General features: G+C 33.0%; 1 protein-coding gene across 1 annotated transcript; it reads right to left on the bottom strand.

The window, feature by feature from the left end:
* Positions 1-10,614: 10,614 nt before the first annotated feature.
* Positions 10,615-11,176, bottom strand: LOC117927810 (putative disease resistance RPP13-like protein 1). The gene is made up of 2 exons (XM_034847497.1): positions 11,060-11,176; positions 10,615-10,995 (listed from the first exon to the last, which is right to left on the bottom strand). Exons 1-2 carry the CDS (start codon positions 11,174-11,176, stop codon positions 10,615-10,617), a joined length of 498 nt encoding a protein of 165 aa, XP_034703388.1.
* Between the last annotated feature and the right edge of the window lie 2,173 nt (positions 11,177-13,349).

Raw genomic sequence — 13,349 nt, 5'->3', positions numbered from 1 at the left:
AAGATAAAAAAAATTGATTTATAAAACAATTAATTGAGATTTCTTTGATATTTAAGAAAGTAATCCAAAAATCTTATATATATATATATTTTGTAGAGAGATATAGATTTATCTTATATTTTTTAAAAATTATTTTAATTTTTTTTTTAATTTAAGAGAGTATTTTTTTTATATCTTAATTTTTTTCTTAAAATAATATTTATTATGATTTTCTATTTTAAAAACAAAAAGAAGGAAAATGTCCAAATGTGTACCTAAGTAATGCCTTTTCAACGACTAAGCTTTGATAAGTTTGACTACACGTGTTGAATTATTTCCATGATGGGGACTTTTGAGAAATTTCCAAAAACCCATCTGTAACAGGTCCCATGCAGTTTTAACCTTGTGAAAACTCCAAAAAGGATGCCCATATAAACAAAGGTATTTATATGGCAATGTTGCCAAGTGCTATGCATTTAGTAATTTGGACATTTCCCTATTAAGCTATGACATTATGCCTTTTGACGAATTGGGCCTACTTTGAGCATATTATTCTTTATTCATATAATTATTTTTATTCTGCTAATGGATATGTTTTGTATATCAGACCATTGAAAGCAGTCCTCATGGGTAACTCGAATATTGACTTTTATGTTGGCATCAATTTTATTAAAATTAAAATCAATTTTATTAAAATTAAAATTAATATTCAATAGATATAAATTAAAATTAAATTTAATATTAATTTATAAATGATTTTTTTCCTTATATTTAAAATTAATATTAAATGGATTTATAAAATGTTTATTTGTTTGCATTTTTAATATTCAAATAATGTTTATATATATATATATATATAAATGATTTTTTTTTATAATTGTATATTTGATATTTTATTAATATATTTTTCTGTGGTGGGTTACTTTTATTTGATTTTGAGTTTTTTTTTTTTTTAATTTTTTTTAATCAAATATCAAGTGATTCATGGATAATAACATAATTATTTAAATTATATATTATTTAATACTTGATAATATTCACTTTTATTTTAATATATGATATTTTATTAAAAAAAATTGGTGGATTATTTTTTATTTAATTTTAAGATTATTGTAATTGTTTAACTCAAAATTTATTGATTTATAACCCACTATCTAAGTTTTAAATTAAACTTCTATAAAACATTTATCTATGATTATATTTGTATCATAGATAGCTATTTAAATGAAAAATTTATTATTATTAAGTGATTTATATTTTTCCCCCCTAATGCGTAAGAAGGTGTTTTATTATATACTTTTTGTATTCACATGTTAAAAGATTATATGCAATTTCTCTTGCTATTATTTTCATTAATTATTAAACCATTTGATATTGTATTTTTTGTAGGTAAATCATGTCTGAATGTATTGTTCCTGTGATTTGCTTTTATAAAGGAAAAATGTTGAGGACAGAAACAGATGTAAAGTATATTGGGGATGAAGCTGTAATTGTGCCTTTGGATGTGCCTGTTAGTGCAACCTACGAACACTTGTTATCTATGATATACTCGAGAACTGGCATTGACAAAAAACAATTTCAAGTAGTCCTCAACTGTCGGTATCCTTTAAAAAGGGAAAATAGGTTCCAACCTTGTCCAATATGGGATGATAATAGTTTATCTCAAATGTTGAAATTGGTTAACACATTTGGAATGGACGAAATTGAATTGTATATTGAACAAGTGCCAGTACAACCACGGGTGAGAGGGCAATTATTGGGTAACTTCACACAATTATTACTCGGACAAAATGATAATATTGAGGAATTTGAGTATGGTTGTGGACCTAGTAGTGCCCCTGTTGCAATGACTTATGAGTGTAGAGCAGATGAAGATGAAGATGAAGAAGAATGTGAATCCCAAGAAGGTGATGATCAAAGTGAGAGAGCAGAAGATATTCAACATGATGACGATAGGGTGTTTGATGTTATTGATGAGGAAAACAATAATGTTAATGTTGTTTCATCTTTCTTAGCTCTTCACGAAGCAATGGAAGGTGAACAAGGGAGATATGTCTCTGTGGATGGGGAAGGTTGTGATATGTCAAATAACCCAGATCCTGAGGACCCAATAGAGTTTTCCCCTGTTCAGTATCACTCGGCACCATCAGTGCAGTTTGAAAATGTAGAAAACATTGGTAATGCCGTTTCAAGTGACTGGACGCCATGGGGAACACTAATATTGGAAACTCGGGTGGAGAGTTCATGGTTGGCCAAGTTTTTAATTCAAAAGCAGATTTACAACATGCTGCGAAGTTGTACTCTATTAGTGCACATCAAGAGTACGTTGTTGTTGAGTCAACTACAAAGTTGTTAGTCTTAAGATGCAAGAAGGCTAAGCAATCTCAATGTCCATGGAAACTCCGTGCTATGGTTGTAAAAGGTACAACTTCATTTGCAATCAATAAATACAATGGTCCGCACAAATGTGTAAATCCTTGCTTGAATCGGGACCATCAACAATTAGATTCCAACTTGATTGCTGCTCATATCCAAGGAATGATTAAGGCACAATTCACATTGTCAGTGGCTGCTATTCAAGCAAGTATTGTGGAGAAATTTGGATACCAAATATCATACAAAAAGGCATCTAAAGCGAAGCTTAAAGCTCTTACAAACTTATTTGGTGATTTTTATAAGTCATATGCAGAGCTGCCACATTTTTTCATTGCCTTAGAGCAGGCAAATCCAGGATGTGTTGTTATTTCAAAAACATTTCCTGGTATTATGGAGAATACAGAGATATTTCAGCGAGTTTTTTGGACATTTCATCCATCTATTGAAGGTTTCAAGCATTGTCGGCCTGTACTCAGTATTGATGGTACACATTTGTATGGCAAGTATAAAGGCACTTTAATGATTGCTATGGGCTGTGATGGAAATAATCAGTTATTCCCATTGGCTTTTGCCCTAACAGAGGGTGAGAATTTTGATAGTTGGGGCTGGTTTTTGACATGTATTAGAACCAGAGTAACTCATAGGAGGGGACTTTGTGTTATATCAGATCGACATCCAGGCATTATGGCTGCAATGAGCGATGTTCATCTTGGTTGGTCTGAGCCATACGCATATCATAGGGTTTGTATGCGTCATCTTGCCAGTAATTTTATGACTCGATTCAAGGATAAAATATTGAAAAATCTGATGTGCAGAGCAGCCTTAGCAACCAAGATTGAAAAATTCAATAAACATATGAACACAATTGGGAGGATTAATGCAGCCGCACAACAATGGTTGGAAGCAATCCCTTTTGAGAAATGGGCGCTCTCTCATGACGGAGGTCGAAGGTATGGCATCATGACTACAAACATGTCGGAGGTGTTCAATAGTGTGCTTAAAGGGGCTCGTAGCTTACCCATAACTGCTTTGGTTCAATTGACATTTTTTCGGCTAAATAGTTACTTTGTTGTGAGAAGGGAACAAGGTGCTAATCGACTTGCTTCAAATGAGGAATACACTCCATATGTTGATGCTAAGATTAAGGCAAATGTGGTTAAGGCGGGATCTCATGAGATTGTTTTATATGATCACATCCGAGGACAATTTCATGTGAAGACTAATAAGGGTACTAAGAGTAGTTCAACTCGTGGTCGAACATATCGCATCAACTTACAGGAGTATGCATGCACATGTGGTAAAACACTCATATATGGATTCCCATGTAGCCATATTCTAGCAGCATGTCATTTTCGTTCAGTTGATTTTAGACCACTTGTTCAACACTACTACAGTACACAATCGTACTATAATTCTTGGGCACCCTTGTTCCATCCTATTTTCAATGTATATGAGTGGCCTCCTTATGATGGTCCAATTATCGTGCCTTCTGAGTCGATGAAACGTGCATCAAGTGGACGACCTAAATCGAGCCGTTTGCATAATGAAATGGATGTTAGAGAGGGCAAGACTTCTATTACATGTGGGTTATGCAAACAAAGTGGCCATAATCGTCGTTCTTGTCAAAACAGTAATAGAATTGATTAGACTATGTGATTTATGTATGTAAGTTTCTTGGATATTGTGATGTAAGCTACTTTGATACTACCTTTATGCAATTATTGGCTTTGGTTTGATTATAAATATTGATGTTATTTGCATAATCAGGTTATTTGTATTTGGAATAATGTCCATATTATAGGGGATACTTTGTCAAAATTTTGAAATTTTCTATTAAAAATGTTAACAAAATGCTCAATTGTATTTGTATCTCTATTTTTAATTTAGGCTAGTATGACTTGTTTATTGGTCATAAATAAATTGATGTACTTAAATTTATAAAATTGATATATACTTAATATAGGGAAAACTCCATAAATTTTAAAAAAATTTCCATTAGAAATATATATATATATATATATATTTTAAAGAATAAGTATTGTTTATTTATCTTCACAATTTTGTTACAGATATGGAGTATAGAGGACATAGTTCTGATCCAGATCCATTAGATACGTCTGTTTTGGTTCTACAGGATAGACACAGGTCTCATTTAGTTGATTCTGGCCAGGTATGTATATGCAAACACATAATATCTCATTAAATAATGGAAAAATTTGTAGTTTATTATCTAACTGATATATTTGTATTTTTACAGCTTGCTTCAGTCTTGACTTGTCGGCAGCATATATCTAGGTTTATGCGGGAGTGGGAGATGGATTCTCGTCTTCGACCTTATATTATTCGATCTGGATTTTATGGTGTATACCGTATTGGACACATTACACTAGATTGGGGATTGATCACTAGTCTAGTTGAGAGATGGCGTCCTGAGACACACACATTTCACTTACCTGTTGGGGAGATGACCATTACTTTACAGGATGTTGCTGTCATATTAGGACTTCGTATTCATGGGCTTCCCATCACTGGCACATGTGACATAGATTGGTCACTGCTATGTTATGAACTTTTAGGAGTGACTCCCCCTATATCTGAGATTAGAGGATCAGCTATATCGACACGATGGCTATGTCAGCAGTTCTCTCAGCCACCAGTTGATTTAGATGATGCCACATTAGAGCGGTATGCACGAGCTTTCATATTAGGACTCATAGGTTCAGCGCTATTTACAGACAAGAAGGGTACCCACATCCAGTTGTGTTACCTCCCACTACTTAGAGACTTGACTCAGACATCTATGTATAGTTGGGGTAGTGCAGTATTAGCACACCTATATAGGGAGTTGTGTCGAGCGAGTTTGGACGGTGCCACCGATATTGCTGGATGTGTCACACTATTACAGGTATAATTAATTATTCACATTAGATTAAAATTTCTAGTTGCTTCAAGTTTATAATTTAAGTAAAATTTTAATGTTACATTTTTTTTCCAGTTGTGGTCTTGGGAGAGACTCCACGTGGGTCGCCCTGATTTTGGTCGACCACCAGCCCCTCCAGCAGCCCAGCATTTAGAGCATGATGCAGCCGATGATTTACCAGCTGAGCAGTTGGACCACGGATTACAGGATGAGGCATTGTTACACGAGGGTTTACCAGCTGATCCGTTAGGATGTAGGTGGAGAGTACCTTTATCATGGGCTCAAAACCCATCACGTGTGTTGACATTTTATCGAGACCAGTTAGATGCACAGACCCATGACCAGGTACATATAAGATGTAATGTGCTATTGTTAACCATTTAAACCTGTACTCAGTATTAATGTCAAATGTTGATTTTAACAGGTTTTATGGGAGCCTTACATGGGAGACTTAGTTGCCCATCTTCCGGCGATATCTCTAGCAGACCAGGAGATTTGGCGGACGATGTCACCTCTTATTTGCTTTGACATTGTCGAGTGGCATCGACCAGAGCGAGTGCTGCGACAGTTTGGCCTTCAACAAGGGATACCTCCATCTTGTTCCATAGAGCTAGACCTCCATTCTGTGGATAGGCGAGGACGACATAAGTATGATTGGGGAGCATTCCATGCACAGTATATTACCTTATGGGGTAGTCGTGAGGAGCGTATTGCGACGGCACCACCTATGGTGGGTGTTATGCAGTTTCATGATCCATATATGGAGTGGTACCGACGTATTACACGACGTTTGATCACACCCCCTCTCCATAGAGATCAGATGAGGTATCATAGTACAGCAGCAGCTACTCAGTTATTGGTAAGATTTTTTAATTTATAAATGGTTTATTAAATTATAATTAATTAAAAATCATTTTTGTTTGTTTAACGTTTTTATTTTTTTATTTTAGATCACTGGTATGGTTGAGATTGCTAGTCGATCTGCTGGGCCTACTTCAGGTGCATTAGGCGACATTCATCGGATTGCTATTGATATTTTGCATGTTATTGGAGAGGAGCATCGCATACATTCACTCCGTCAGTCGCCTACATCATCATACCCATCCATGAGCCCACCTGTGTCAGCCACTACAGTTAGGATGCAGCCTATTCGAGGCCGAGGGAGAGGTAGTAGACGAGATGATGGGCGAGCTGGTCGACAGCCTCGACGATCTATGCATCCACCTGAGACCATGTTAGCACCATCCACATCATCTACACCATTTGCACTGAGACTTCCACACTTCCCTCTTCACCCCTACCATCACCTTCACCTAGACCTCTCCCTTAGGGCATGTCGTATCAGATACCACTCTACCATCACCTATATTTCCTACCACAGAGGCCACTATACCTGATGTCACTATACCAGAGACTACCCCAGTATCTACTAGTCTACCATCACCTCTACCTTCCTCGAGGAGACCACTACACCACATGTCACCTCACCATCATCACTTATATCTCCTCTGCTCGAGTCCACTATACCAGATGTTATTGCACCAGCTACTATTACAGCAGATGTCATTATTCCATCTCCTATATCACCTCTTCTAGATGCTACCATATCAGATATCACTATACCTGAGATCACCCCACCATCTACCACTTTACCATCACCTACACGTCTTCCCATAGAGACTACCATGCATCATACTCTTACACATGTTACACAGCTAGATGTATGTCCACCTAGGAGACGTCGTGGTCCACGTAGACGTCGAGTCTTGCCTCCATCAGCTCCATCTCAACCTATACATACTGAGACATGGCAGATTGCACAGATAGATTCCACAGAGATGTCTCTTTATCATAGGCGTCCGCAGAGAAAGAGGAAGACCCCATCATGTGGCACTCATTGAGGATTGTTTTTTAGTTTTTGTGTTTATTTTCATTTGCATTATATTGTTAACTTTATTATTATTATTATTATTATGAACAAATTATTATATATTTAAATGAAAATATGATAAATTTTACACTTAAATTGAACTTATATATATATATATATATATATTTTTTTTTTATATATATACCACTTACATATAGCAATCTGACAATCTAAAATATTGGTTTTAGGTTTAAATTTAAACTAATTATATTTATAACTAATTAGTTACAACAACACTATATTGATATAGAAAAAATAATGTATTAAAAAAATTTACAATCTAAACCTCCAATCAAAATAATTTTTAAAAATTGAACATTCACATGATTTAAAATTTGAACTTAAAAAATTGGTTTTAGGTTTAAATTTAAAGTTATGATCACCAACTATTATTTTGACTATTTTAAAAAAAAAAAATCAAAAATCATGATTACCAATTACAGTTTTGTGATGTGAATACCTACATGAATACGACACACATCACATTGAAAATTATTTTGAGAATAAAATTATTTTATGAATTTTATGTTTTAAAGAAATCATTTTTGCCCAAAACTCCCATTAGTACCCAATAAGAAACATTTTTCCTATTATCAATGAATTTACAAAAATATTCCAAAAGCATTTTAATCTATTTACCAAAACAATTAAACTAAATAGTGAATTGATTGGAAAAACAAAAGTATTTTCTTTCTACAATTCTATATTTTAAGAAGTGGAAAAACAAATTCTTTTAGGTTAGCATTTTAAGTTTAACATTTTAAGCCTTTCCATTCCATTTTGATCCCATTTTGAAAGGAGAAAAAATGGAAAAAAAAATTATTTTTGTTGTATTTAAGTAATTTTCCAATTATTTACCCACTTGAAGTCATATTATATTTTGTTCAAGTGCATAATTGCCTTTAATTTTTACACAACGTTACAAAATAATATAATGTTCTTCATTATAAGGGTATAAAATAGTATATTTATAACTAATTATATTTATATTGCGTGTAGTGCCAAATATTTTAATAAATTATCAAAATATATTTTTATATCAAATTAAAGACCTCAATTATTTAATTTCATATATTACTATTATTTAAATAATGAGATCAATTAAAGTTAAATATTTTTATTACACCACTTACATATTTTTAATCAATATAATATAATATTTTATTTAAAAAAACTAAAGTTAAATATATATATAAATATATATTTATATATAAAAAAAGTTAAAGCCGTAGTTGGTGACTACAGCTTTGACTATTTACAAAAAGTCAAAGTCGTAGTCACCAACTGCGGTTTTAACTTTATATATATTTATATATAACTTTAATTTTTTAATAAAAATATTATATTATTTTAATTTTAAATATAGTTATTTCATTATTTTAAAAATAATAATATACGAAATTAAATAATTGATATTTTTAATTTGATATAAAAATATATTTTTAAATTTTATTAAAACAATAGGCACTATATTTAATATAAATATAATTAATTAATTAAAATAAAATATAATAAATTATATTTATTTAAAATAAATAAATTATAAATGCCTATTTAGAAAAATAAAAAGTAATATAAATTATTATATTAATTAATAATTTTTTATATATTATATATAAGTAGTATATAATACCTCTCTCTCTCTCTCTCTCTCACACACACACACACACACACACACATATATATATATATATATATATATATAGTTTAATTTAAGTTTAAAATTTATCACATTTTTATTTAAATATATAAATAAATTTTATTAAAACAATTGACACTATATTTAATATAAATATAATTATTTAATTAAAATTAAATATAAATATAATATAATAAATTATGTTTATTTAAAATAAATAAATTATAAATGCCTATTTGGAGAAAAAAATAATATAAATTATTATATTAATTAATAATTTTTTTATATATTATATGTAAGTAGTAGATAATATCACACACACACACACACACACACATATATATATATATATATATATATATATATATATATATAAAAGTTTAATTTAAGTTTAAAATTTAGCATATTTATTTAAATATATAAATAAATTATTATCATATCGATATAATATTATGAACTTAAATTAAAATATGATAAATTTTAAACTTAATTGAACTTATATACACGTGACATTATATACCACTTACATATAGTATATAAAAAATTATTAATTAATATAATAATTTATATTATTTGTTTTTAATAGGCTTTCATAATTTATTATATTTTATTTATATTTAAATATAATTAACTAAATATATTTATATTAAATATAGAGTATATTATTTTAATAAAATTTAAAAATATATTTATATCAAATTAAAAATATCAATTAGTTTAATTTGATATAAATATATTTTTAAAATAATGAAATAAGTATATTTAAAATCAAAATAATATAATATTTTTATTAAAAAAATTAAAATTATATATAAATATATATATAAAGTTAAAACCGCAGTTGGTGACTACGGCTTTGACCATTTTAAAAAAAAGTCAAAGTCGTAGTCACCAACTACGGCTTTAAACTTAAAGTTAAAACCGTAGTTGGTGACTACGGCTTTGACCATTTTAAAAAAAAGTCAAAGCCGTAGTCACCAACTACGGCTTTAAACTTAAAGGTAAAACCGTGGTTGGTAACTACGGTTTCTAACCACTTTAGAAAAATAAAACCGTAGTCACCAACTACGGTTTTATGACATGGCATCTTATGTGGCACAAACGCATTAGATCGGACATTATTTTCAAAACCACTTTATTTTTTGGATTTTTTTTTTAAAAAGCATTATTTTGGGTGAAAGCTCCATAATCACTTTCACAGTACAAAAAGTGTCCCTTCTCAGATCCTTTTGGTCCCTTATCATCATCTTCAACTCGAGCACAAAAGTCAACGGACACATGTTGAGCTAATGCATGTATTAGATCATGCATCAGAATGCATGATTCTCTGATAAATTTTTGAAAAAATGACTTCGCGAGAGGCTCATCAAAATATGACTCGTCTATCTCTTCCATTCTCCTTCCGTCGCTTTGTCGTGGATGTAAAAGACCTTCTGCCATCCATAATAAAATCAGCTCATCTTTGTCGAATTTGTGGGCTTGGGGAAAAATAGAACAATAAGCAAAACAATGCTTCAGAGGTAGAAAGAGATGATGATAGCCCAATCTTAAAGATGGAAGAATTCCAGAACCACTGTCCAGACGCCATATTTGACTATTCAACACATCCACCCATTCCCCTTTTTCGACCTTAAGAGTACAAGAGATGGCCGACTGCTTTCACAGCCAAAGGCAATCCTTGGCACTTATCCACAATCGGTCTGCCTATGGGTTCAAGCTCAAGGCGTGCGTTGGAGTCTCTATCTTGAAATGCAAGCTTTCAAATAGGCTCTAACAATGCGGAGGGTTTAGTTCTCCCAGAGGATGAGTGCAGACTGCACGCATAGTTTTTGCAACAGATTCATCACGACTGGTGACAAGAATCTTGCTTCCCTGTGCTGCACCCAGGAGCGGAGTTCGTAGGCTACCCCAACTTTCCCAATCAAAGGACTCCACATCCCAGACGTCGTCGAGAACAAGCAGAAAATTCTTGTTAACAAGGCTCTCTTTGGGTTGACGCTGAAGCAAATCTAGGCTGTCATCTTTTGTACGTCTACAACCGATGGCCGCAAGAAATGATTTGGTTACCTCGAGAAGAAGAAACTCAGTGGCAACACAGATCCATGCTTTCAAGTCGAAGTATTCCTTCACTTGGTCATTGTTGTAGAGAAGCTGAGCGATTGTGGTCTTGCCGTGTAGGTCTACAACCGATTGCCGGAAGAATTGATTTGGTTACCTCGAGAAGAAGAAACTCAGTGGAAACACAGACCCATGCTTTCAAGTTGAAGTGTTCCTTCACTTGGTCATTGTTGTAGAGAAGCTGAGCGAGTGTGGTCTTGCCGGTGCCGCCCATGCCGACTATGCAGATCACATATATGTCCTCCTTCCTCTTGCGTTATCAGAAAGCAAGCAGTTCACCATCTCCTCCTTAATTTCATCCCTGCCGTGCACACAGGACTCATCCACCGAAGAAGTGGATGCTGATCTTGGTGACGGTTTCTCCCCATCACCTGCTTTCAGCCCATCTTTTTCTTGTGCAATAGCCTCAAGTTTAGCAATCATCTCCTTCACGTTGGACTCCATGCTTTGAGTAGCAAATGGAGCTAGCCTTAACCAAAGCAGAGAACTTGTTCCACACCTAATGAGTTCCACCGGTTTGGAAGTCTACAGCTTCGATCTTACAGCGCAAAGCGTTGGTAGCGATCTCGTCCAACAGGTCCTCCGAATGATAGACAACATCCTTAACCTGGACCGACTACTCTTTGACTTGGTCGTTCGAAAATTGCTTCACCTTTGCATCATTGAGCACATTGAGAACAACCGCTAATTTCTTCCTCAAGTCGTTAAGGAGTTCCTCGTTGAGATCCCGTAGCCGAATGAAGTTTATGAGCTCTGAAGAAGCCAACCTGTCGAATAGAGCTTGAAGCGAAGCCGAGAGGAGCGCGTCCGCCATATCTGTTTACTGTTTCTTTGCAAAAGGAGTTCAGTGATTGGTTTGTATTATCGCGATACCACAAAACTGCAAAAGACTGGTTTTGGATTACCAAAATGCAGAAGGCTGGGAGGAATGATGTAGGAAGAGTGTAAATGTGAAAAATAGCTTTTAAGTGTTTTTTTGCTTGTCCCAAGTGAGGAAAAAGAGTAACACTTTATTCACTTCCTCACTTTCCTTATCTTAGTGGGCTTGTTGGCTTGTGAAGAGGTGTGGGAGAATCTATCGCCCATATGGCCCAATCCCATTCGAGTGGGGCTTTGGCATGGTTGGGCCATAATTCCTTAATGCACGTCGTTTCCACATGGGTATGCGAACTGGGCTAATTTTTACAAAATTCAAAATAATTTTTTTAATTTAATTTTATTCCATTAGTCTTTTATTTTTGGTTGACTCTTTGGAAAAAGTCCCATTGGAATTGTGCTAGTAGAGTCTCGTTTCGCTTACAAGTGGAGTCCTATTCTACTTACAAGTAGAGTCCCATCGGGACTGTGTTAATGACCTATAAAAGTAGGTAATCCCTTACTCTTTACATACCAATTTTTTAGAGAGTCTTTCATACATCTATTTGGAGGTGTCTCGCCCAGAGGATTTATTAAGGATAGTACTTGTCATGAGAACAATACTTGTCATGTCTTACCCTATCACCAATGAATTTTCTTGTTATTCATTCTGTTATTTGTTTGTGTATTTTGGGTTAGTTCTTTATTTTCATACCCTTAAAACAACAAAAGATAGGTGGTGGTGGGCCAGATGGCAAGATATTTGCTGAATGATTGATGGTGGTGGACCTAGATGCCTAGATACTTGTCATACACCATATTTGAGTGGTCCCCAACTTTGTAAGGAAGGTGGGTGGAAATTTCTTTTCCCGTTGATCTAAAGCTTCAATTTCTTTCATCTTTTAATTATCTACTTTCTTTTTCCTCTTTATTCTTCTTTTTTCTTTTTCATCTACACGTTTCTTCTTATATATATATTTGTTTTAATATCATCATCCCTCATGTTATTGAATTTATTATTGAATTTATCTTTTGAAAATACCAATTTAGTATCTTTTTAATGTAAAATTTTTAGTATAAAAAATGAATCCACTTGTTAAAAAAGATAAATTAAATGTTGTGTTTGCCAAAATATACTTATTTGAGTAGTTTTTCAACAAGATTCATGATATAACTATGCTTGATCTTGCAAAAAAATTGTATGATATGCGGTTTCAATCTGTCCAAAAAGCAAGTTTGAGAAGTATTTTTCGAAGAACAAAAATTTTCTTATATACATTTTTTTCCTTCTTTTCAACAATATAAATCATACAGACATTTAGACTTTCTTCAAGCTAACTGCCATTGTAATGATGGTTGCAATTAAAGGCTAGTCTGGTAGAGGGTAAATAGACTGCTTGTTATGAATGACAATTATCAACATATCTACTAATCATGAAGAATGTTATTGGTTATTTCTTCAATAGTTGGTTGTATCTAACTCATGCATATACATATGCTTGATAGAAGAGGAAATCTGAAGATTATTCTTG

Source organism: Vitis riparia, chromosome 13, assembly GCF_004353265.1.
Source record: "Vitis riparia cultivar Riparia Gloire de Montpellier isolate 1030 chromosome 13, EGFV_Vit.rip_1.0, whole genome shotgun sequence".
Classification (NCBI taxonomy): Eukaryota; Viridiplantae; Streptophyta; class Magnoliopsida; order Vitales; family Vitaceae; genus Vitis; species Vitis riparia.
This window is presented reverse-complemented; position numbering and strand designations above follow the sequence as displayed.

What these genes read in the sequence shown, in the direction of transcription:
- LOC117927810 (XM_034847497.1), bottom strand. Translation starts at nt 11,176, where the DNA reads ATGGGCGGCACCGGCAAGACCACACTCGCTCAGCTTCTCTACAACAAT. An exon ending in CTGAGTTTCTTCTTCTCGAG is followed by an intron (nt 10,996 to 11,059) that starts GTAACCAAATCA and finishes ACAATCGCTCAG; the next exon opens with CTTCTCTACAACAATGACCA.